Genomic DNA, 22,538 nt, shown 5'->3' with positions numbered 1-22,538 from the left:
GCTTCATGCGCACAACATGAACTATGTCTGAGGGCGGTTGTCTTTGTGTCCTACTCCGTGTCTGCGATGTTGTGTCCGGAACAACTTCGCAGACACGGAGTAGGACATTTGACCTATATTATTTGACCTATATATGTATGTGTGTGTATATATATATATATATATATTGTAAGCACATTTAACGTACTTCATCATTCTCATTTGTATATATATGTGCTTACAATATATATAAGGTGGCCCTGCCTTCATCAGAGTGTGTCACTAGCCACTAGCCGAAACGTTAGTAGTTATCTTTTGTGTGTGCCATACTAGGGCCTTCCTACATGACAAAATATGATTCTACATGACAGTCGGTTACGTCACAACTCTCAAAGGCCACATAAGTTGTGTTTGGGACGTTCATTTTTTTACTTATTTGACGCCATGAAAGTCAACTTCAAGCAGGTGCAGTTAAGCCAATTTTATCTAGAATTACACGAATTCTTATGGGTGTTCCGCAAATAAATATAAAATTCTGAGCGTGTTTCGGGCATTTATTTAATGTGCTGATATCTCGAAACTGGTGTCATCCTGGAAATTTATTTCAAGTGGATGCGTCTTGCAAACTCACCGGTTGCAATTCATAAATTGCAATATGTGTCGTAAAGTAATTAACCAAGAAGTTCATTAGTCAATTTTTGTTAATTGGTTGACTATGTGTTTCGATTTCTCGTGCTACTAATGTCTGCCTCTTCAAATAACCCAGCTGAACGAAAAGAATTATGCTACCTGCCACAGGCGATTTTTAAAAGTTCCGTAAAGCTTAATTTTGAACACCTGGTATATGTTGAATTCATGCTCGGTTAATATTTTGTTGAAAGTTCTTAGCCTGCTCTATTGCTAGCGGTATGCAAAGGATTTTGTATGTTCCAAGTGCTTTATATTGAAGATATGTTTGACCGTATTTTGAATGCACACTTTGCAGCATAAACAAAAATAAGAGTTTGCTTTTTCAGCTTTTGACACGACAAAGCGTATAGACAAAGGTGCTTGTAAAAAAAGAAAAAAAAAAACTTGTAAAATGTTCCTGCTAAATATGTAAATTGAGTCCATGAAGCCATGGCACAAATCCTACAGTACGTCTGGCTAGCCCCTTTCCCCCAGACTGTATAAAACAGTTTCTATCAAAGGGCTGAGAAACTATGCACAAACAATGTGCATGCATGTTGGCACTGTACTTATTTGCTAAATGTTCATGCATGACAGCTGCGTGGTACATTCCATGGCTCATAAGCAACACCGGAGGCACATGTTTTCATACTGCAAAAGCTGTGACCATTGCAAACAAGAGCAATTGTGCCAATTGATGCTCACTAAATTGCCTTATTATTGACAGGGGTAATTGGAGATCGCAGGGAGAGGCCTTCGTCCTGCAAAGGACATAAAATATAGGCTGATGATGAAATTGCCTTATTCATAGGACTATTTATCATATCGGGAGAGGATGTTTGTGGCGCTCAAAAGCAACTGTGTCCTAAAGCTTAGATATTTACTGCCCCATCATAGTCCAGTGCTTTGTCCCTGGCCTGTGCACCTATACAATGGTCCCTCCAAGATTAGGGGGCTGCTATTTTATGTGCTTTACATACAGCTTACTGCATGCATAGACAGCATTTCTTGAAGAGGGCTTGGAACTTTTAACCTGTCACCCTTTCTGACAATCCCTCTCACACACTGTAAAAAAATAAATGTTAACAGTGAATAATGTGCCATTCTTTAGCAACCATCTAAGCACTCTGAAAAAAAAAAAAAAAAAAAAAAGAAGTGGCCAACATTGCTTTTGCTCAGTGGAGCTAAAGTTTACAATTTGGCAATGCCGATTTACATATAAAACTGAACAAACAGCATGCAATGTATAAAGGTTCATTGTTTATAGTTCATGAAATTAAATCCGAGTGTTAATGTGCTACACAACTAGACATGCATGCATACAAATGAGTGCATTGTGTTAATCTTCAAGGTAATTAATTTTATAATTGTTTCTACATGCATGCACCCTACATTAACCTTTTAAGAACTTGTACGCATCTCACTCAAAGCATTGCATTCATTTTGCACAGTTTTTCTGTACATGGCATGAAACCAGCTTTGTCAGTTGCCCCTAGTGAGGCATGTTACATATTTCCAGCTAGTTATATATAAGCCAGCCAAGACAGCAAACCATAACCCAAGGCTAACAAAATGTAGCTAAAACTCAAAAGCTAGTAAATTAGTGTGCAGATTGACTTGCACAGTGCAAGCAAATTCTTGACCATTGCAATTCTCTTTTGTACAATATCAACCATATTTTAGCCTAGCTCTTCTAGCTGGTTCTCATGATTTCACAACTTGCCAATTATGAGAACCTGAGTCAGAAGAGAATATTTAAGCCAGAAAAAGCCAAGTTCCGAGGTTGTGTAGCCGTCCAACAAAAATATGTGTCACCATATCTCACTTTGAAAGCAATGCATAGAACACAGAATTTTCAATAAAGCTGAATGCTCCAAAGCTCATGTGGCTGTATCCTTTCAGGTACATAGATTGCGGTCATCTCTATAAAACTGCTTTGCAGGCTGCTACAAGGTACGAGACGGTTTGTCTTCCAAGTCAAAGGACATATAATGAGAAAATGCATATATACACTAGACACCAGTTTGTTTTTTGCAACAAGCTGACAAAATTCAGCATGGGTTAGCAGATGGTGTGAAGTGCATAGTTTCTTCTTCGAGACATAAAGAGGGTAAAATAAATTTTGACCTTTTCAGCATGCAAATAGCAAAATAAAAAAAGAGGCGCATTTTAACCACAAGGCAATTTATTTTCAAATATGGTGATCACGCTTGCTGCTTTTCTTTCTCTTCATTTTTCTTTCCCGACAGGAGTTCAAGCACTTGTTCGGCACACACTGGTATGCGTGTACCAGGGCCGAAGATTGCAGCAGCACCAGCCTTGTACAGGAAATCATAATCCTGTGGTGGAATGACACCTCCAACAACAATGTGTATGTCTGGCCTATTCATTTTTTTCAGGGCTTTTGCAAGCTCTGGCACAAGGGTCTTGTGGCCAGCAGCTAAGCTGCTCACACCGACAACGTGTACATCAGCATCGATTGCCTGCTGTGCAACTTCTTCAGGCGTCTGAAACAGTGGCCCGATATCAACATCAAAGCCCATGTCAGCAAATCCTGTAGCGATAACTTTGGCACCTCTGTCGTGGCCATCTTGTCCCATCTTGGCAACGAGAATACGTGGCCGTCGTCCTTCGCGCTCCTGGAAAGCATTGACTTTGGCTATCACATTCAAAATTTCCTCATCCTCTCCAAATGTCGACTTGTAGGCACCAGAAACCATTCTATCAGATGCGACATGGCGACCGAACACCTTTTCCATTGCGTAAGAGATTTCACCGACTGTAGCTCTTAGTCTAGCTGCATCAATGGCCAATGCTAATAGGTTGCCTTCTCCAGTCTTTGCAGACTCCGTGATGGCATCTAGTGCTGCTTGTGTTTTTGCATTGTCCCGGTTCTTGCGGATTTGCTCGAGCTTGGCAATCTGCGAATTTCTCACTTTTGTGTTGTCCACCATCAAGACATCAATGGGGTCCTCCTTCTCAAGACGATATTTGTTTACACCTACAATGACTTCTTTACTACTGTCGATGAGGGCCTGCTTTCTGGCAGCACATTCCTCAATGCGCAGTTTTGGCATGCCCGATGCCACAGCCTTTGCCATGCCTCCCATTTCTTCAACCTCGGTGATTATTTTAAGAGCTTCATCGTACACCTGAGAAGTGAGCGCCTCCATGAGATATGAACCACCCCAAGGGTCTATCACATGTGGTATTCCACTTTCTTCCTGCAGGATGATTTGAGTATTTCTAGCAATCCTCGCACTAAATCTGGATGGCAGTGCAAGTGCTTCGTCGAAAGCGTTAGTATGGAGGGATTGCGTCCCACCAAAAACAGATGCCATGGCTTCAATTGTGGTGCGGACAATGTTGTTGTAAGGATCTTGCTCCGTAAGAGACCAGCCCGAAGTTTGAGAATGAGTACGCAGCTTCAGTGAGTTTTCATTCTTTGGGTTGAACTTTTCCTTGATAAGTGTAGCCCACAACCTGCGTGCAGCTCTCATTTTCGCAATCTCCATGTAAAACTTCATGCCAATGCCCCAAAAGAATGACAGTCTGGGTGCAAAGTCATCGATGGTCATGCCAGCCTTCAACCCCGTCCTGCAGTATTCCAGTCCATCAGCAATTGTAAATGCTAGTTCCAGAACGTTGTTCGCTCCTGCTTCTTGTATGTGGTAGCCCGAGATGGAAATGGAATTGTATTTTGGCATGTTCTTCGAGACAAACGCGAAGATGTCGCCGATGATGCGCATTGACGGGTCTGGGGGATAAATGTACGTGTTCCGTACCATGAACTCCTTAAGGATGTCGTTTTGTATGGTTCCAGAAAGTTGTCCAACTTCGACACCTTGTTCTTCTCCAGCTACAATGAACATCGACAGCACAGGAATGACGGCACCATTCATTGTCATGGACACCGATATTTTCTCCAGGGGTATCCCGTCAAAGAGCGCCTTCATGTCTTCAACGGAATCGACTGCCACACCGGCCATACCGACATCTCCCTTGACTCGCGGGTTGTCGGAGTCATATCCACAGTGCGTCGCCAAGTCGAAGGCGACCGACAGACCCTGCACGCCGGCCTTTATGTTGTCCTTGTAGAATTTGTTGCTCTCTTCGACAGTACTGAAACCAGCGTACTGGCGAATCGTCCATGGGCGACCTGCGTACATGGTCGGGTAAGGGCCTCTCGTGAAGGGGAACATGCCAGGGTAGTCCTCGGGCAATCCCTTGATGTCTTCGCTTGTGTAAAGCGGCTTCACGGTGATGCCTTCCGCCGTATGCCACGCGAGACTCTCGGGGGGCTTTCCCTTCAGCTGCTTTGTGGCACGTTTCACCCATTCTGAGGGAAACTTGAAATCCACGCCGGTCGACGCTGGAGCAGCTGCTGGAGACGGGGACGCCGAAGGAGCAGCAGCGCCTGCAGCAGAACTTGCTGCAGCACTAGTAGAGTCCCACGAACACTGGACATAGGTGCTCCTGTAGATGAGATTACGCCAACTCTGGGATGCCCTCAGCATGGTTGACAATTTTAGCTGCGTGCTACGCGCAGACACCTTACAGAGCGTCCTTCATGGCACAAGGGAACTCAGAAATGAAACAAGGCACCACAGTGACTGAAGCTCACGACTTAAATGTACTACGCATAAACTACCCTTCCATGTCTCATCACGCTACGTTGCGCTACACCGGGTCATGCGTCGGGTTCCCGTTCGTTCAGTCACGTTCAGTCTTCGGTTTCTTTATGTTTACGCTCCTTTCGAGCAGATGGCGCAACGTGTCAAAGCGGTGGTGGGGGCGCGTTTGCCGGAAGTCGGTGACACTTCCGCTGGGGACTACACCTACAAAATCGAAAAGCTGATGACAAGACAACTGGAATGGGTTCGTTCACGTTTTTTGTGTTTTCTCACGATATAAAGCGACATATCCTTGCTAAAGGGTAACCCGAATGTGTTGGACTCGTGCCGAGAAGAATGCGATAATCGACAATTGTCTGCGAGAGACTTAAAACCGTGTTACACCCATCGCCGAGTGGCCAGCCCGCCGCCGTCAAGCTTTTGTAGTTTTTCAGGGCCAAAAAATAAAGCGATTTGACAGCGTCACGAATTGTTCATCGCAGACGCTCGTACGCGAACACGAGCCAGCATTGCCCTTAATTAAATGTTAAACGAAGCGCTCAGTGTAAGCAAGCGTCACTAAACGGGGAAAAAAGCAGCGTGCACTTTTTTTTTTTTTTTGTCCCAGATTCGATTTTCTCTTTATTTTTCAGGCTGGTCTGTCGGTTCAACAAGAGGAAGTGGGGCCTAATTGTGTCAACTCAGCTGATAACGAATGGGGGCCACACTGGCGGACGGGTTTGGGTTGTTTTGACCGAGCTCATCGCTGGCAAGAACTTCGTATTCGTTCCGTCAACTCCGGGTTGATGTTCACGCGGCTTTTACTCAGCAGCGGTACTCAGCAACGTCGCTTTTTTTTTCTTCTCTTTTGCTTCTTTCGGGTGCACGTTAGCAGCTTGCGTTTTAAATCTTTCTAATTTTGTACGGCTGCAATCGCATGCATGGTTCTGTGCGACGAAATGTTTCGAGCAAGCGTCAGCCACACTCAAGCTGCGGCGTAAATTGTGGCACTCCCGGTTTGACAGGAAGGCCGCTGAGCGGTCACGTTTCTAAACTGTTTGCCTCGCGTGCACATTTCGCGCTATTTCGCACCATGATGCGTGCTTACCGCGTTTTTTCTATACCACGAGGATAGCCCGAGTCTGACAAGTTAAGAGAACAGCAGCGTCAAGCGTTCCGCAAGAAATGCTTCAACGAGCAGGCTCGTTGACGCAGGAGCTGAGTAGGCAAAGCGTCTGGAACGACCTTCGAACCATATTACGAAACTCTTGAGGGATGAAAGCAGCCGCTTGCCTATCTTCGAACCGTAGATGAGCTTCATTGGGAAGTTTCTTATCAGCTCTCCTGGCGTAGCAATATAATACCAGCGTGCGGAGGCAAACCGGAACAGAAAGTGCGGCAAAATGTTCCGTGTATAACACGGTGAATAAAAACGGTTCGTATCTTGTTTTATGCCTGATACAAAGGGTTAGCATAGCAGGCTGTGCTTTAGAAATAAAGGTGGAATTATTGTTAGCCAGAAGTTGAAGCTGAGTTCGTCTCTCAAAGGCCAACTGAACTGAGGCACATCTGCGACCATTATCAGAAAAGAGCTGGAAGCTATTTAATACGTTCAAGTATGTAAGGGATTACTGTGTAAACCATTCATTTGTCATTAATATTTGTCACTAATCATCTTTTTACGTCACTTGTCTGTTAGTACTGACGTGCCTGTTTGCCTAAATAATTACATGTCAACATCTACTTTATTGTGAGACAAGTTATTGCTTGCTGCAATTTTAGACCATTGAGCTACATTAAAGTTGTATTGCAGTTCTGTGCCAGACCACCCATTTATATTTATATGTTTTCTTTGGACATTTTCTGAGCTAAGCTGTGTGATAGCATCGGACTAAAAGATCTTATTTCACCAGTATCCCACGTGAAGTTCCCGACTTTACAGAAAGTGCAAAGAACTTATTACTCTGAGATTAGAATATCTTAAGTAAGCTGCAGCAGGGGGCCTAAAAGGAGTTATGGCATGTTGTTTGCATGACATACACCATTAAGCGTGCAATGTAGGCAGTTCTGCTATCAGTTTGGTTAATTAAAAGGATTGTTTCCCTGAAGATTATTATCGGGCTGAGCAGTAATTTATGAAGCAGGACATGTAAAACCTGCATATAAAGTCAATGCAGGAAGGTTTGGTTGGTGCCCCTGTACACACTTCTTTAATGTATTAGACTTCCAGTGGTGAGCCCAAAAGAGCATGTTGAAGTTGTGGTTGTCTGGGCCTGCACCATTACCTCCCCCACTTCAAAGTGAAATGATTTTTTTTTTCAGAGTTTTGTAGACATTAGAGAGCCTCATGTGGCTTTCTGTAAATCCATAACTGCAATTTGATTGTTTTATAGGCATTTCTTTTCTAGAAACATGCTTCATTGAGTGTGGGCATTATTACTTACCCATACAGAGGCGCTGAACAGGAGGCGTGCTCGGGTAGCATTCAGCTACCAGCCCCAGAATGAGGATGAACTGCAGTTGGAGGTGTCGGATGTCATTGAGGTGCTTGAGGAGGTCGAGGAAGGCTGGTGGAAGGGTGTGCTCAAGGGCCGCATAGGTGTGTTCCCTTCCAACTTCGTCGTTCTCGAGGAGGCTGCCCCTGCCTCTCCCCGTGCGGCGGCCACGGCGACTGCCAACAACCAGTCGCGCTGGGGAAACTCAGTCACCTCCGATTTCCACTCTGAAAAGCCCGAATCGTCGGGGGACATCACCGGTTAGTGGCATTCGGTGTACTCTATTATGTTTCCCATTGGTAATCTTTGCGAAGATGCACATTTTCTTTCTTAAGGCTGACTGTGACGAAATTTTACTTTGGCTACATTTGGTTATATTTAAGTAGTATATACTATTGAAGCAATTTTGGGCAAAGTTGCAGAGTTTTCTTATCAGCGGCCTTTAAATAGCACCTTAGAACACAACACGTGCACCTGGTTGTTAGCATGTGACGCAAATCCGACTACATCACCTCCGAGATTTTTAGCTTGTTGCTTGTGGGGGGGGGAGGCAGGGCAGGTCCCGCCTAATCGCGGTGTTCATGCAAAGAAGCCATGCTGGTTCTGAGTGTTGCGCGTTCTGTGTGATTTCCAGTGAGTGGTGATGGTGGCAGTTCTTTTTTTTTCAAGTTTCGTTATCAAAAATGTCTATCTTTGCGAGCTTTTCATGACGCATCCATTCTTATTTAATACTCAAAATTTTGCACAGTGGTTGCTCTATATTTTTACTATCTGAAACTCTGCTTTTTATACACTTCAAAATTTTGTTGTTGCTTTGGATACTACAAAGAGTGTAGATCAGCTTTGGACTGATTAATGACCATTTTTTAAAACTCTGTTTGCACCTGCTGCCATGGCACAGGGGCTATGGCAGTGTGTTGCCGAGCATTAGGTCGCAGGTTCGACGTATGACTGCGGCAGCTGCATTCCAAAAGGCCAGAATGCAAAAATGCTCGTGTTCCATTTCAGTGAGTGGACATTAGTGAATCCCAGGTTGTCAAAATCCGAAGACTGCCACTACCATGTCCCCCATGCTTTCACTGTGCTACTTCAGGATGTTAAACTCCACAGTTTTAAGCACTATTAATGTTCCTTCTTAGAAAGAAATTTATAAATAAATCTTCCAGGTACTACTAGAACGGATTCAACCGTGTGGGTGAGGTCAATTTATCAGTCTCCTGTGAAATGTTGTAAGCTCATTGCTTTAAAGTACAGTATGGTCCACTTTTTAAGGGAACACTGAACTAGCGATAAAGCCAGTATAACAGCAATATTTCACCTTGGTGGAAAAAAGAAATAACTGGTTTTGCGAGTTAGGCAGGTATCTTGAAAAAAAAAATTAAAATTGCCCACGTTCATGTTTTATTCTAAGCATAATTGCTGTCAGAATACAGACTTGGCATTCTCTTTAAGAGTTGACCATACTGTACTTGCCAAAGGATAATGGTTTTGTCCATTGCCGCAAAGTTGTTCATCGATGATCTATAATAAGTTGAGAACATTTGATTGGCCCCCGAGATGTGGGCTGTAGTTGAAATGCTCAAATTATGAGTTACCGAAGGTGTTGCATGAAACATGGCTAAGTTTGCTTTTCTTTTCCTCCAGGCGACCATTCACTAGCATCACTAGAAATCAAGCCCAAACCCGTCGCCAAAGGCATCGGATTCGGCAACATCCTGCCGGAGAGCCGCATCAAGGTCAAAAGCAAAGTCACTGACTCGTCCAATGACAAACGCGTGAGCTTGGGAGCTGCTGTGGTTGCCTTGCTCTTGCTTGAAATATGACACATTGCCGTGTATGCTCTTTCAGATGGAAGTCATAATCATGTGAAGCCAACAGACAATGAAACTAAGGAAAGCATAGGCTAAACTACTTGTTTTAATTGAAATGTAGAAATGATGAAGTAAAGGGAAAAGTGGACGAAAAAAACAACTTGCCGCTGGTTGCCACTTGCGTAAGTAGTTTTTTTTTTTCGTACACTTTCATTTCCCTTTACTTTATCATTTCAATTAAAACAAGTAGTTTAGCCTATGCTTTCCTTAGTTTCATTGTCTCTTGGCTTTACTTGATTGTGAATAACAAAAATCGGGCCCTTCGGTTCTTTCTTCTATCATCATAGGAAAATTTCATAAATTTGTCGACCCTGTATGGCTATGGGGGAATTGAGCTCAGAGATTGCTGAGTCACTATTTCACGATTTTTTATAATTATTGTAGTTTTTCTTTCTTTTCTTTAGTTATTCCTTTTTTTTTTCTTCCAGTCTGAATTGCAGAGAACCTGCAAAGGGAGTTCGCTTGTCACTTTGCATTATTTTGAAAAAACTAAAATAACATGAGGACAAGCATGGGACATGGTTGTCGTGTAAAGGTGGCTGTGCAATATTAAAGCCCAAAGAATGTCGGCAGATGTCATGAAGCAGCCTGTTACCTGGAAATTAAAACTACACCAAGAGTGTTCATTTTGAGGGGTGTCGTAGCACTTCCTCTGTCATAGCACTTAATTACTTAAAGGTATTTAAGGCAGTCTAGCTAGAGAGACAGATTGCTGTCTCGTAGAATTTCCCAACATTTAGTATGTACTGGGGGATGACTTAGTTGCTGGGCGGATTGTCGTAGGAGGCAACGCATCTCTTAGAAACAGCAGATAGCCTGTCAGCAGATGCAGCCTGGTGTTGCACCAACCATTTTGGAGGTCGTGCTCTGCCAAGTACTAGTACATGCTCTGGTAAATCACAGGGCCAATTTTTGACAGAGGGGCATAAACAGATAAAATTGGAAAGTTATTCTTTAGAAAAATTGAAAAAAAAAAAGAATCAGCCACACTACTTTACTTCCATGGTCAATTGCAATGTTATTAGCCTTTTAACATAAGTGGTTGACCATTATTTCTTAACGAAATATGTGCATGAAAGATACTGTACAGTCATGAGCAATGTGAAAGGGAACACTGCAATCGTTTTTTAAAGGGGCCCTGAACCACCCTTCAGGCTTGGTGAAATAACAGTCCGCGGGTATCATACGCTGCTGTGAACATCTCAGCCAAGTTTTGCTGTCGTAGGCGGTGCGTGAAGCTTGGAAGCGGAGCGCAAAGTTACCTTTCTCTTAAAGGCTCTCGTTTCAACAAATGCCATGATCCTCACTCTCTTCTGCGTGCTTTATTACATAATAAAGCACATTCCAATATGCAGCTGCTATTGGTCGCTGCGGTCGGCTGGCTGCTCGCTGTGGACGAGAGTGTTTGGCTTACGTTTAGCGCGTCATAGGCATCAAAATTGGAAGTTGTGGCATCTACGTTAACTCGCTGTGGACAATCGCGTTTGGCTAACGTTCATTACGTCGTAAGCACCAAAATCGGAAGTCATGGCGTCTACGTTAACATCCAAAATGAAATTTGAACTGTGCGCCACTTTGAGATTTCGAAGGCGGAGCATAGTGGGCCCTGCCCCACTCCGTAGCCTTCGCATTGCAAGGCATTCAAAGAAGGGGAGCACGGCAGAGGCAGTGTTCGATTGCCAATAACTCCGCTTCTGCTGAATGCATTGAAGTACTTTTTGCGGCAAAGTATTTCTGAAATAGCCTATTTTCACTTCAAATGTCAGTCTCCACTTCGATAAAAAAAGTGGTTCAGGGCCCCTTTAAACAATTACGTACTCCAAATAAGTAGATAATCAGACCCCTCGGTTCCCTTTCTTCTCGTTCGTAATCAGGTCATCAACTTGACGTAGTCAGGTCAAGTAAACTGCTGGATTTAATATAGTATAACACCTTTGTGCAGGGCTAGGGTGCCTTGAAAGCAATTTTGGTGTTCCTTTTCATATTGCTCTAAGGGGCGTCACTTGAAGCTGGTGCTATATGTGCGCACTCTGTGCACTAATGTTGTCCGGTGTCAACATTGTTTTTTCTTGCTTGCAGAAACCTTGTTCTTGGCCAAAGTAACATTATGAAGCTCTAATCTATTGCTTTAGCTTGACTTGTATTCCATTAGTGCCTCTTAACATGCGAGTTGGGTTTCGACTGTTGTGCAGTCTAAAATTTATGTTGGCAGTGCTCATCTTAACATATCTGTGGACTTCCCATGCACCCTTGCTTTGTAAACGACTGCACTGCCAAACCTTCTCGTATGCAATCTTGAGCTGAGCATGTAAATTAAGACATGGTAACTCTACCAATAGAAAATGTATCTGAAAATCTTATGTTTATCCAAGGAAAGCATATCATTCCACATACAACAGCTCTTGTGTATGGAGTCATGTTTCAGTGTTTGAATTGATACTTCTGGAGCACAAGACATAGTTCACAGTGATTAATATTTTGTTCATTGTTTCATCATGCAGGGTTTGCTAAAGATACAGTCGCAAATATACATTGGTATAGCAGGGTTGCACATGAGCAGTGCTTTCAGGTGGTGTGAGCATTGTTGTGGGCTCCGGCACTATGTTTGCGGTCGTGCGGCCATTTTGATCGCATTGTATAGTGGTCCATATGATCCAGAAAGCAGTGTCGTGGCACTTTGCTATGGTGAACTGCACGTTGTTAAAAAGTCTCGAGAGATGAGAGCGGTGTGCAGTGCGCTTGGCTGCAAAAAAAAGAAAATAGAGACGAAGCCAAATAGGAGGGTGCACCACCACGCTTCACTGAATCTGCTCTGCAGCAGAGACAGAGTAGGATTCTGCCTTCTGCGCACACACATTGGCATTCCTGCCGAGTAGCTGTGTGCATACACACTGTGGTGTCATCTGCCAGAGAAAATGTTTTGCATTTAATCTACCTTGTCTCCATGCAAGCCATAAGAACATATTCCACTTACCAATGATGGCATGGCGGCTGTTGGCAAGCTCTCCGACTCATGGCTCTTGTATCCATCCTCACTTTCAGTAATTGTGTGTCTCAATCACTTCGATCGCTCTTAGTTCGTCTCACATCACAAAATTCCTGCCGTTTATGCCCAAATCCTTAAAGGGGCCCTGAAACAGTTGTTAAACGAAGTAAAAAAAAAAAAAAAAAAAAAGCGTCGCTCTGTTGACGGAGGCTACTGTGAACATGTGAGCCAGATATTATTGCACTCATGCGGCAAGGAATTTATGACCTCGTGTCAAAAGCAGTGAACATTCGCTTGCTCTCGCATCCGCAATGTCGTCATCGAATGCAGTTGGTGGACCAATGCAATTGGCTGATTTTATGATCGCGAGAACATTTTCGGTAATACATAATTGGTAATTTTGAGTTAAATAAATTAAAAATATATATGTCTGCCATCTCAAAAAGACAAACATCCTTTCACCTTTGCACTGTGCCTAGTTGTGTCTGCTGTGCATGGTCTCCGAGATGGCAGTGGTGTGCTGCCTAGCATAGTCTACAGCGTCTGCCACGGGGTGCCATAAGGAGCCCTTTCACCACCGTGACACTCATCTTTTGACCGTGGCTTCCCTCTTAGCTTCTCCACTATGTAGCCTCCAGGGCGCTAGCAGGTATGAGTGTGTTTCAGGGCCCCTTTAGTGATTGTGATGTCCTTGAAGGGGCCCTGAAAAACTGTTCTAGCTAATCATAGAATGGCCTCACTATTAAAGGCCGCCGATTCACGAGTCTCCTGCCACAAAAGTTTTCGAATCTTTCAACTATAAGTGGAGTTATCACACCGATACTTGATTTTCTCTCTCTTTTCGTCTCCGCTAACACACTGGAAGCTACACAGCCGAAAAGCCAAGAGGGTAAAGCCCCGTCCAAAAGTTGAGGGATGAAAGGGCTCGTGGTAGCCACGGTAGACTATGCTATGCAGCACGCTGCTGCCATCTCAGAGGCCATATGCAGCTGACGCAGCTATGCATAGTGTAAAGATGAAATGATTTTTGAGTGTTTTTTAGATTGCGGACATATATATTTTTCATTTATTTAACTCATGGCATTATTTATGTATCAAAATCCGACTAGAAAGTTGGCAATAACGTATTGAGAATGCTCTCATGATCAAGAAACCAGCCAATAGCATTGGTGGGTCCAGATGCTTTTGATGACACTGCATGATGGCATTGCGGAGGTGAGAGCAAGCGAATTTTCGCGGTGTTTGACACGAGATTGCAAATACCCTGCTGCATGCAGTGCAGTAATATTTGGTTCACATGCTCACAGCAGCCTCCAAGACAGTTCGGTAATGTTTCTTTACTATGCTCAAAAAAGTGTTTCAGGGACCCTTTAATAATCGCAACGTTCACACGTGGCAACAGCTTCATGTCACACACATCACCGTCTTCTTAGCAGTAAGGGTCGATGCCTCTGCATAACCAAACCTTTTCGAGATAGCGGCACTCTTCTGCACCGTGCAGGTCACAGGCATAGGCACTGAGACACATGGCATGTGGTACACAGTTGAAGAATGGCTGCAATTAACTACCTGTGCCTATCCTTGTCACTGATCTGCTAAGATCGCAGACCGCAAACATGGCAGCGACCACTGGTGCTGTGAGTGTCCCTAGTGGATGGCAGGGAGAGCAACACTCCTATATTATTAATGTGTTAGCTCAATTTCTTAAACATACTTTTATGTTTTGATTAATTTGATGCTGATGTGTGACCTATCCTATTTTCTGCAATGGGCTTGTGCTGCTTTGTTTTCTTCATCATCCATTTTTTTTTGCACTGTCTCTGACAGGTAGTTCACAAGTGATGTCTTACCGGCAAAGTGTGACTCTTTTGCATGACATTGCACTTCTTTTTAAATTCTACTTTGGGTACTAATTTTAGACTAGGTTTAATAAGAGCCTGGAGCTGCAATGACAGTTCTGGACACATCAGAGGAACTCCAGGCAATGAAAATATGGAACCAAGCACACTGGTTTGCCTAATAGTAAAAATAGTTGCCTTGCAGCAAGAAACCAAAATTTGTTTGGCGGAATGTGTCCCCATCTAAGAAAAATGAGAGGTATGGCGCTGTAGTACTTTCAGCATAAAAGGTGTTTCAATGGACACTTTAATTATTAAAAGTTCAAAGGCATTACATTTTTTCTGTCCAAATGTTGTAGCAGCGTTAGACACCAGAAATGGTTTCCAGACTTGAAGCCAGCCACCATTGCTTAGAACCAGCCCACTTCAATTTGAAACTTCGCTTCAAATTCAGCAATTGCACCACTTGCACCAGCTTCACGTTGTCAGTTTACACATACCTGCCAAGTCTGCCGGATTTAGACAGTTTTTTCCAGTTGTACGGTTGACAGGAAAATCTCCCGAAAAATGCAGTTGTGTTCCCTTTCCATCCGCATCAAGCGCTTTGTCAGGCCACATTGGCAAAAAGAATCCAACCCAATCCAGTTGGAAGTTCATTGCGTAAAAAATTGTTAAGAAAGTAGTAGGGGAACACTATACATGCGCTATTTTGTTAACTGCAGAGCCGCTCCTTACGCTGACGTATAGAGGGACTTTACGCTGATGGGGTTGTTGGGTGCCCTAGTGGCCCTAGCCTCATTAAGCTAGAGAGCGAATGCCGCGTTCTGCCACTAGCAACACTAGACTCTCTATCGTTCTCCTCGGCGTCAGCCGCTCTGGCATTGCGTAGGCCCGCAGTCAGTCATGGCTTTGAAAGCAAGGAGCGCTAGGGCAAAAAGTGTCTAAGTATTTTAATGTAGTGCTCAGTGAATAGACGTTGGGTATTTTGTTGATACCACAGAGTAATGCAGAGTGGCGAGCGGCAATTTAACATGGGGAAAAATACGAGGATGCAGTGCCGCTTGTCCATGTGTCGCTCATCTAAGACGCTGGGAAACGTCATCCTCGCAAAATGTTAAATAAATGAAATTCCTTACAATCAAACATTATCTGAAGAATTTTCAAACACCTGCCGTGGTTGCTTAGTGACTCTGGCATTGCGCTGCTAAGCACGAGTTTGCGGGATCAAATCTCGGGCCGTGGCGGCTACTTTAGTTGGGGGCGAAGTATGCCCGCGTGCCTTCCATTGGGTAAAGAATCCCAGGTGGTCGAAATTAATCCGGAGTTGCCTCATAATGAGATGGTGGTTGTGGGACGTAAGACCATAGAATTTAATTAAATTGTAAAGAATTCTTGAAGACAGAATTAGCAACAATGAAATGCTTGTAAAAGTGAGACCTTGATGTTCATGTGATCATTTGTATATCTGTAAATAAAATTGTTAGGAAGTGCTCCTGCCAGTACTTGAAAATATAGACGTCCGGGGGGAGGGGGGGGGGGGTCGTGTAACCGACTGACTCATCCGGAACTTGGCAGGTATGGTTTACAGCTTTGTGACGCAATGCATTGGCATTCCAGGTGTCATTTTCTGACTGAGCTTTTAGTTGGCATTACTGAACTAAACTAGATGTTATGCCAGTGTGATGATGATGTCTCAAGAATCCTTGAAAATGGATTGAGCAGTGACAGGGTTCAGCTGTCATCGCAACATGCATCATAAAGCAAATAATTAAGTAGGCAATTAGTAGTTTGGAGTATTTAAAGAGCTTATTAGTGATTTTATGGCAGCTTGTGATGTTCACCACTGCCATTAATTTTGACAAACAATAATTGATGCCCTGCAGCAAGAAACCAAAATTTGTTTGGCAGGCTTGCAAGAGCGAAGATGATTTGGCATGGCGGCGATGCCCTCTCCGCTCATGCAACACCTGACGTGCTACTGCAGCAACAGGTGTTCCCTTTCACCTGCTCTGCTTCGTCGAGGCGCTCTCGTGCCGTGGCGTCGCAGCCGGCGCCTCCGTCGAGACGTACTCATGATGTGGCATCGCAGCCAATGGGAATTTAGGTGCCGTTTCGCTGCTACAGACGCAGGACACCGACTTTTTCACTCAACGACCCATTTGACTCTTTTGCATAAATTATTCAAACAGTATTCTCTGAAACACCTCTTATGTTGCTCTCAGCAATGTTTGTGCATGTTGCTTTAATAAATAAAAATAATTGTTGATAATCCATTTGATACTGAAAGAACTTGGTACATAGGCAGCTCGTTCGGTTTCAATGGACAGGTTGCACTATTCTTGCTTCTTCCCACCTAGCTTCTGCACCTAATTGAAGGAACTGCACTCATTTTCACATAATCAACCCACCACCCTCTGCATCATTGGTCACAAACCATGGCCTACTATTGACAAAAATTTCATACTTTCAGATTTTCTTTCAACGAGGGTGCAGGCTTTTCAGAAAAAAATTCAAATCTCTGGAGGTGAATATTAACGCAATTTCAGTTGCATTCATATATGTGCAGTCGGGGATGAAAGTTTGTGGATTGTAGGTGGCCATTGGACCGCTGAATATTGTTGCAGTCAGGGCACGCAACTCGGCATTGAGAAGTGTGTACTAAACTTTGATGTGTAGGAACTGTGGTGCAATTTTTAATGCCAGGCTACACACTTAGACCACAAAGATATCCTGTTTTACTGGAGCATGTGTGTTCCACAAACTTTTGTTCTTGACTGTATGCTTTGTGGCTAAATGTTCAGAACAGTGCTCAGCCATTTAAGAAAGAAACGAGATGTATTTGTCCACATAGGACCTGCTTGAATAGCTTGCTGGCATTAGGTTATGGACTGAGTATTAATGCGTTATAGGAACATGTGCATGCCTGTGAACATAACACATGCACATGCTTCTTTGTGCTGATATGAGACAATGCTATTCCAAAATGAGCAAAGTGCAGGATGTGCGAGGTATTTGAGGGTACAGCTGTGGATCGCCATAGGCACTAACATTCTCATTCTATCGGTCTAGGCGCTTAGATTTATCTTCAACCAACCCTATTATCAACTACTTAGCATATTTATTTCCATGTAGCAACTTTGAGTCTGACACAAGAGATTAAACCGCATGCAATCCTAGCCACCTTATGCACCGGCCACAGTGACTTGGACAGCACCAACTTCTCGATTGTAAAGAAATGCTGTTTTTTGCGTTAGACAGGAGATCAATGCAGATTGTCATCCGTGACAAAAAAAATAAGTGCTGCCAGTGATCAGATTTCATCCGGATGGTTGAGTTTCTCCAGCAGGTGGAGGCCATCATGAGCGAGAAACCTGAAAAGCCAGTGATAGTTATTGCCAAGCAGCATCATATAGTAGAGCCAACAGTGAGGCTTTCTGTCCTTGAAGACATCAGGCACTACTCCTAAGTAATCGATTTGCTCCATCCCACAGGGCCTGTGTGACCTAGGAGTGACTGGCTGTAAACTTCTTTGGCCGCATAACTCTCAACTTAGTGTCGCTGTTCCCACTATTTTAACCTTCTATGTTGACATGTATGGGGGTGTCGCTGAAAGGGAGACTTACAAGCGGCCACACAATGCCAAAACTTGTCAAAGGCTGCACTGGGCAACATCCTCTGGTCCGTACCTAGTAGAGCTGTTACCGAAGCTGAATTCAACCATTGAGATTTAAGATCGTATTATTGAACAACAGTCTTAAGAAGCAGTTGTAAACTAAAGAAATAAATTTTGAGTAAATTTATATGTCTGAAATATATATTAGATAAATTATGTCTTACATAGCATTGCTATTTCTCAGATCGTCATTGTATCCTCAAATACCCTGTGCACCCGGTACGTGCAAAAGGTTCCTATATTGTTTATTTTCTCTACCACCTCATGTTTAAAAAAAATTTCACGAATTGAATTTCTCTATGAAGATGTCATATTTTGAGGGCCTTATTGCCTCTTGATTTCATTGCCTAATTTCGCTTATCTGACTAAGGCTCGTGTTGAAGCTAGGTGGAGATTCATGGATAAAATGCAACACTGCCTGATTTCAAATGCTACAAAACAGTACTAAGAGAAGCATGCGCAAGCAAGTAACTCTAGGACAAAAGCTATATTTTTTAAAAAGGCGGAAAGGAATGCATACACAAATGCATGCACACAAAAAACCATGATTAGATCACATGTCATTGAGACGTGCCATACAGCATGCTTATTAAGCTTAAGTCACCTGGTATAGACAATATTCTTTTTGCTCTTGCTGAACGACGCTATGGCAACTGTGTGCATGCTCTGGTGTGTGCGAACTCAAGCCGCCTAAAATAGAGTGGTTTGCTTTTCAGAAAGAGCTGTCGATGGGGAGCTCTCGCAGCGACTGTGCTTTCCTGAAACCATATTGTAAGCCTCAGATGATTGTTCCCCCTGGCCTTTTATTGTTGCATGCCAAGGCTTGGGCGAATAATCATAGTGTAGAATTGTAGCTAGGCTTGTACTGATAGTATGTGTGAATGTGGTACGTCCTTGCAGGCTCTGGGGCCATTGAAAAAACCTGCGCCCCCCGTACCATCGGACACGTCGACAGAAGCCCCTAAGTTACCTCCAAAGCCGGGTGAGTAGAAACTATGTTCACAGCAAAATGGAATAGTTGGACTAAAGGTCCTTCGTTTTTGGGTTTATGGATTTCATAATTCAAGGGGGGGTTTGTGTAAAAATTGGTGTTATACTCACACGAAAACCGGGGGACAAATCTGCTTTAGTTATCTGGCAGCCCATAGTTCAAAATATTTCTTGCAACTTTCACAAAAAATGGTCTCCTATTGCACACAAATATTTTATTTAAAGAAGCGAAATCACTGACAGGAACACATAATGACAGAAAGCTGTTTTTAAGGTATTTGACAAACTTATGTATACAAATTTTCGCTCGCAGGCATTATTTACTTCTAAAAAAAACTTCACCCGATATTTGGTTGACATCTCATCCACTTCATCACAATGCTCCAGAGTTGACCACTGTAATGCTTTAAAGGTGTCTTTTTCACTATTAACGTGTTACACTACACAATACTGCTACTTACTATCTTGAACTTATTTCAATGATTTGTTAAAATAAGGAATAATCGCAGGGGGAAAATTTGTACGTAGGAGTGTCCACTCGAGGCCGCCGCTGATCATCTCAAGTGTACTCGGTAATCTACGATATTTAAACATTGCTAAAGGACGCTAAGTTGTCATTTTGCATCTGCGGACTTTTGCGTCTTTGTTGACTTTCTCTAGTTGGGGTCAGGGCATGTTAGCCCGTCTCCACGGCACAACTCGCACTTGTCCAGTGCTCTTTGATCACCGTTGTCCTTTCGACCAGCAAACCTCGCGTTTCCTCATCAATCTTTTCTTGGCAGAACAATGCATAGTGGGGCGATTGTATGCCGTACATTTTCCAAGGCTTTCCATTAGAGCAGGCTTGCATTTTTTTTAGGCAGTTGCAAAGAATGCATGCTCAAGAGCTCTGCAGTCCATGCCGGTCTGAGGCTTTCGCATCTGTTTCTGCCGCAGTACGGGAGCAGGCTAAGGTGCTGTACGCGTATGAGGCGCAGAACGACGACGAGCTGACGATCAAGGAAGGGGACGTGATCACGGTGTTGACAAAGGAAGTGGAGGACAAAGGCTGGTGGAAAGGGGAGCTCAATGGCAGAGTCGGCGTGTTCCCGGACAATTTCGTCAAGCTCATAAAGGAGGAGGTAAGCTAGCGGCCCTAACCGCTGTAGTAGCCCAGCTACTATGGCGTTGCACTTCTGAGGTCACAAGTTCGATCCCAGCTGCAGGGGCCGCATTTCAATGGGGGCGGAATGCAAGAACGCTCGTATACCGTGCATTGGGTGCATGTTTAAAAGAACCCCAGCTAATCATTATCAATCTGGGGCCCCCTCTCCCTCCTCCCCCTATTAGGGTATGCCTCATACAACCCCAGAATTAATTTTCTTCTGAGCTAGCGGTTCGACGAAACCATGTTTGGGCTTGCTGGCCACTGCATTGTCTGTACGATATTGAAAATGCTTAAAGGTTTCGAATTACTATGCAGGTGAATGTGGCAGGGCTTTTGTGTGCGATTCAATGAATCCTCGCACTGTACTTGTTGTTTTGATGAATTAAGTCTTGATTACTGTCATGTGCACCTTGTTGCATTTTGTGCCTTCTTTTCCTGTCTCGGCTGGATTTTTTCACTGTTCTCTTTGCGTGTATGTTGTGTGTGTGTATGTGTCCAAGCAAAAGATTAGTCACATTGCTACTGTGGAGGCCCAGTTTCTGTACTTGCTTGTAGGTTCTGCAACTTTCTCACAATCACGAAAGAAAGCTACCTTTAGGCCAATCTTTTGGTTCTTTAATTTTGTTCCGCAATCTATTGACAATAAAAGACTCCACTGTGCCTTGCTCCTCTGCAAGGCACTGACAGTTGTGATTATTCACGTAGCTTTATGTGGCCGCTACACACAGCAGGAGCAGCAGCAGCATTTTTTGTTTTTTCTTGACTACACGTATTCATTGCTTCTGCCAGCGTGTGTAGTCACCCTCAAATTTGAAAACTATCGCAGTATTTAGTGGACAGGTTAAGCACTCGCCCGAAGGTGCAGTTGATCAGGTCACCACCAGTTGTACAGTGCAATCAATGGCAGTGTGTGAAATTTGTTTCTGGCCATGTGCAGTGTATCAGTGTATACCTATGCCTGCAGCCGGGGTGCAGAGCAATACTGTACTCATAGTAGTGCTATGATTGGTATCCGTGCCAACTATAGGGTGAGGCACCAGTTGCGTAAACTGCAAGCAAGACAATTAGTCCTGTCGTATATATCAGGTGCTGTAACCTGTTGTGTAAATTATGGGATAAAATTGACACGTGTGAATGTAAGCTTTAGGAAAGCTTTTCTAGGAAACTTTCGATTTGAGTGTTTGTTAGGCCTAGCTGGCGGGGGAGTTGAGCGGCATCGCGAGAAGCTCGCCCTTAGATCCATAGACGATTACATAGAGACTGCGAATTCGATCACGCACACGGGCTGAGCTGACAGCAATGTGTACAAAGCGGAGTTTGGTTCCTCGGGCGATCAGCCATGGCAACTATACTACAAATGCCTACCAAGTTTGTATTTATGCGCACTGGTACGAACGGCGGAAGCTCACAAGTGCACATAAACCTTTATAGCTCTAAACGAAATTTGCGGAACACTGCTTAAACTGACAGCCTCACACAGGCGATATCTGCACTTCACAGTGCGCATTGCGATGGGTGCACAGAAACTGAAGCCGCTTTCAGTGCAAAGCGCACCGCTGATAAGCAGTCGAGCCAAGGGCTTTTCTGTCACCTAGGCAACCACCGCGCACTCACATCACGCTGCCACCGTTGTTTTTTTTTTCGCTTGCTGCTTGTCTCATGCTCCTCCTCCGCATCGCCCTCGTTGCTTTCCTCTCCCATCAGCGGGCGCAGCTTGTTGAAAAATGTGCTCGCCACCGCACTTGTCGGCGAGATTTTCCCGCAGAATCTGCATTATAACCGGTATTTCGTCTCGCGCAGCTGCACTGTAAGCGGTATGCGTATACCATATTTACTCGAATCTAGGCCGACTCCGATTATAAGCCGACCCCCCGAAAGTTCGAAGCCAGAAAAAAAAAAAAAAAAACTTGCCTTGAATGTAGGCCGAACAAAAAAGCGAGGACAGCATTTGCAAAATGAAACAGCATTTATTAAATATGAACATGCCGAGCTCATTCTACGTCACCGTCGCTGCTAGCTTTTCGCTACCTTCCTTATTGCTGACATCTTCAAACAGTGCACTATATTCAGTACCATCAAACGCATTAGAGATGCTGCACTTCTTGAAGGAGCGCACAATCAATGTTCCTGGGTCACTGCCATCCTCGTTGTGGCGCACGCAAAAAGCATTTCTTGTGGCCCCCTCCGACGGGCGTTTTTCTTATCGATGCCGAAGTCCCGCCCGACGTGAACGTTTGACGATGCCTCTACAGCTAGCACAACTACCGTATTTACTCG

General features: G+C 43.9%; 2 protein-coding genes across 6 annotated transcripts in view; one reads left to right on the top strand and one right to left on the bottom strand.

The window, feature by feature from the left end:
- Positions 1–2,814: 2,814 nt before the first annotated feature.
- LOC119460685 (methylmalonyl-CoA mutase, mitochondrial) lies at positions 2,815–5,323 on the bottom strand. The gene has a single exon (XM_037721733.2). The coding sequence runs from the start codon at positions 5,163–5,165 to the stop codon at positions 2,853–2,855; it is 2,313 nt and encodes a 770-aa protein (XP_037577661.1). The 5' UTR covers positions 5,166–5,323; the 3' UTR covers positions 2,815–2,852.
- Positions 5,324–5,424: 101 nt separating this feature from the next.
- The window catches only part of LOC119460687 (SH3 domain-containing kinase-binding protein 1), a 33,577-nt gene continuing 16,463 nt past the window's right edge, over positions 5,425–22,538 (top strand). For 2 of the 5 annotated variants that reach the window (XM_037721737.2, XM_037721734.2), the window contains exons 1-6: positions 5,425–5,526; positions 7,714–8,016; positions 9,401–9,531; positions 16,922–16,975; positions 19,025–19,106; positions 20,051–20,235. In XM_037721737.2, coding sequence (XP_037577665.1) covers positions 5,523–5,526; positions 7,714–8,016; positions 9,401–9,531; positions 16,922–16,975; positions 19,025–19,106; positions 20,051–20,235 — 759 coding nt within the window. In that variant the 5' untranslated portion in view covers positions 5,425–5,522. The remainder of the gene's footprint in view (positions 5,527–7,713; positions 8,017–9,400; positions 9,532–16,921; positions 16,976–19,024; positions 19,107–20,050; positions 20,236–22,538) is intronic. The other 3 variants (XM_049672427.1, XM_037721736.2, XM_037721735.2) reach the window with 3 other exon arrangements.

Source organism: Dermacentor silvarum, chromosome 8 (genome assembly GCF_013339745.2).
Source record: "Dermacentor silvarum isolate Dsil-2018 chromosome 8, BIME_Dsil_1.4, whole genome shotgun sequence".
Classification (NCBI taxonomy): Eukaryota; Metazoa; Arthropoda; class Arachnida; order Ixodida; family Ixodidae; genus Dermacentor; species Dermacentor silvarum.
The sequence above is the reverse complement of the archived record's forward strand: the minus strand, read 5'-3'. Positions and strand labels throughout refer to the sequence as shown.

What these genes read in the sequence shown, in the direction of transcription:
- LOC119460685 (XM_037721733.2), bottom strand. Translation starts at nt 5,165, where the DNA reads ATGCTGAGGGCATCCCAGAGTTGGCGTAATCTCATCTACAGGAGCACC.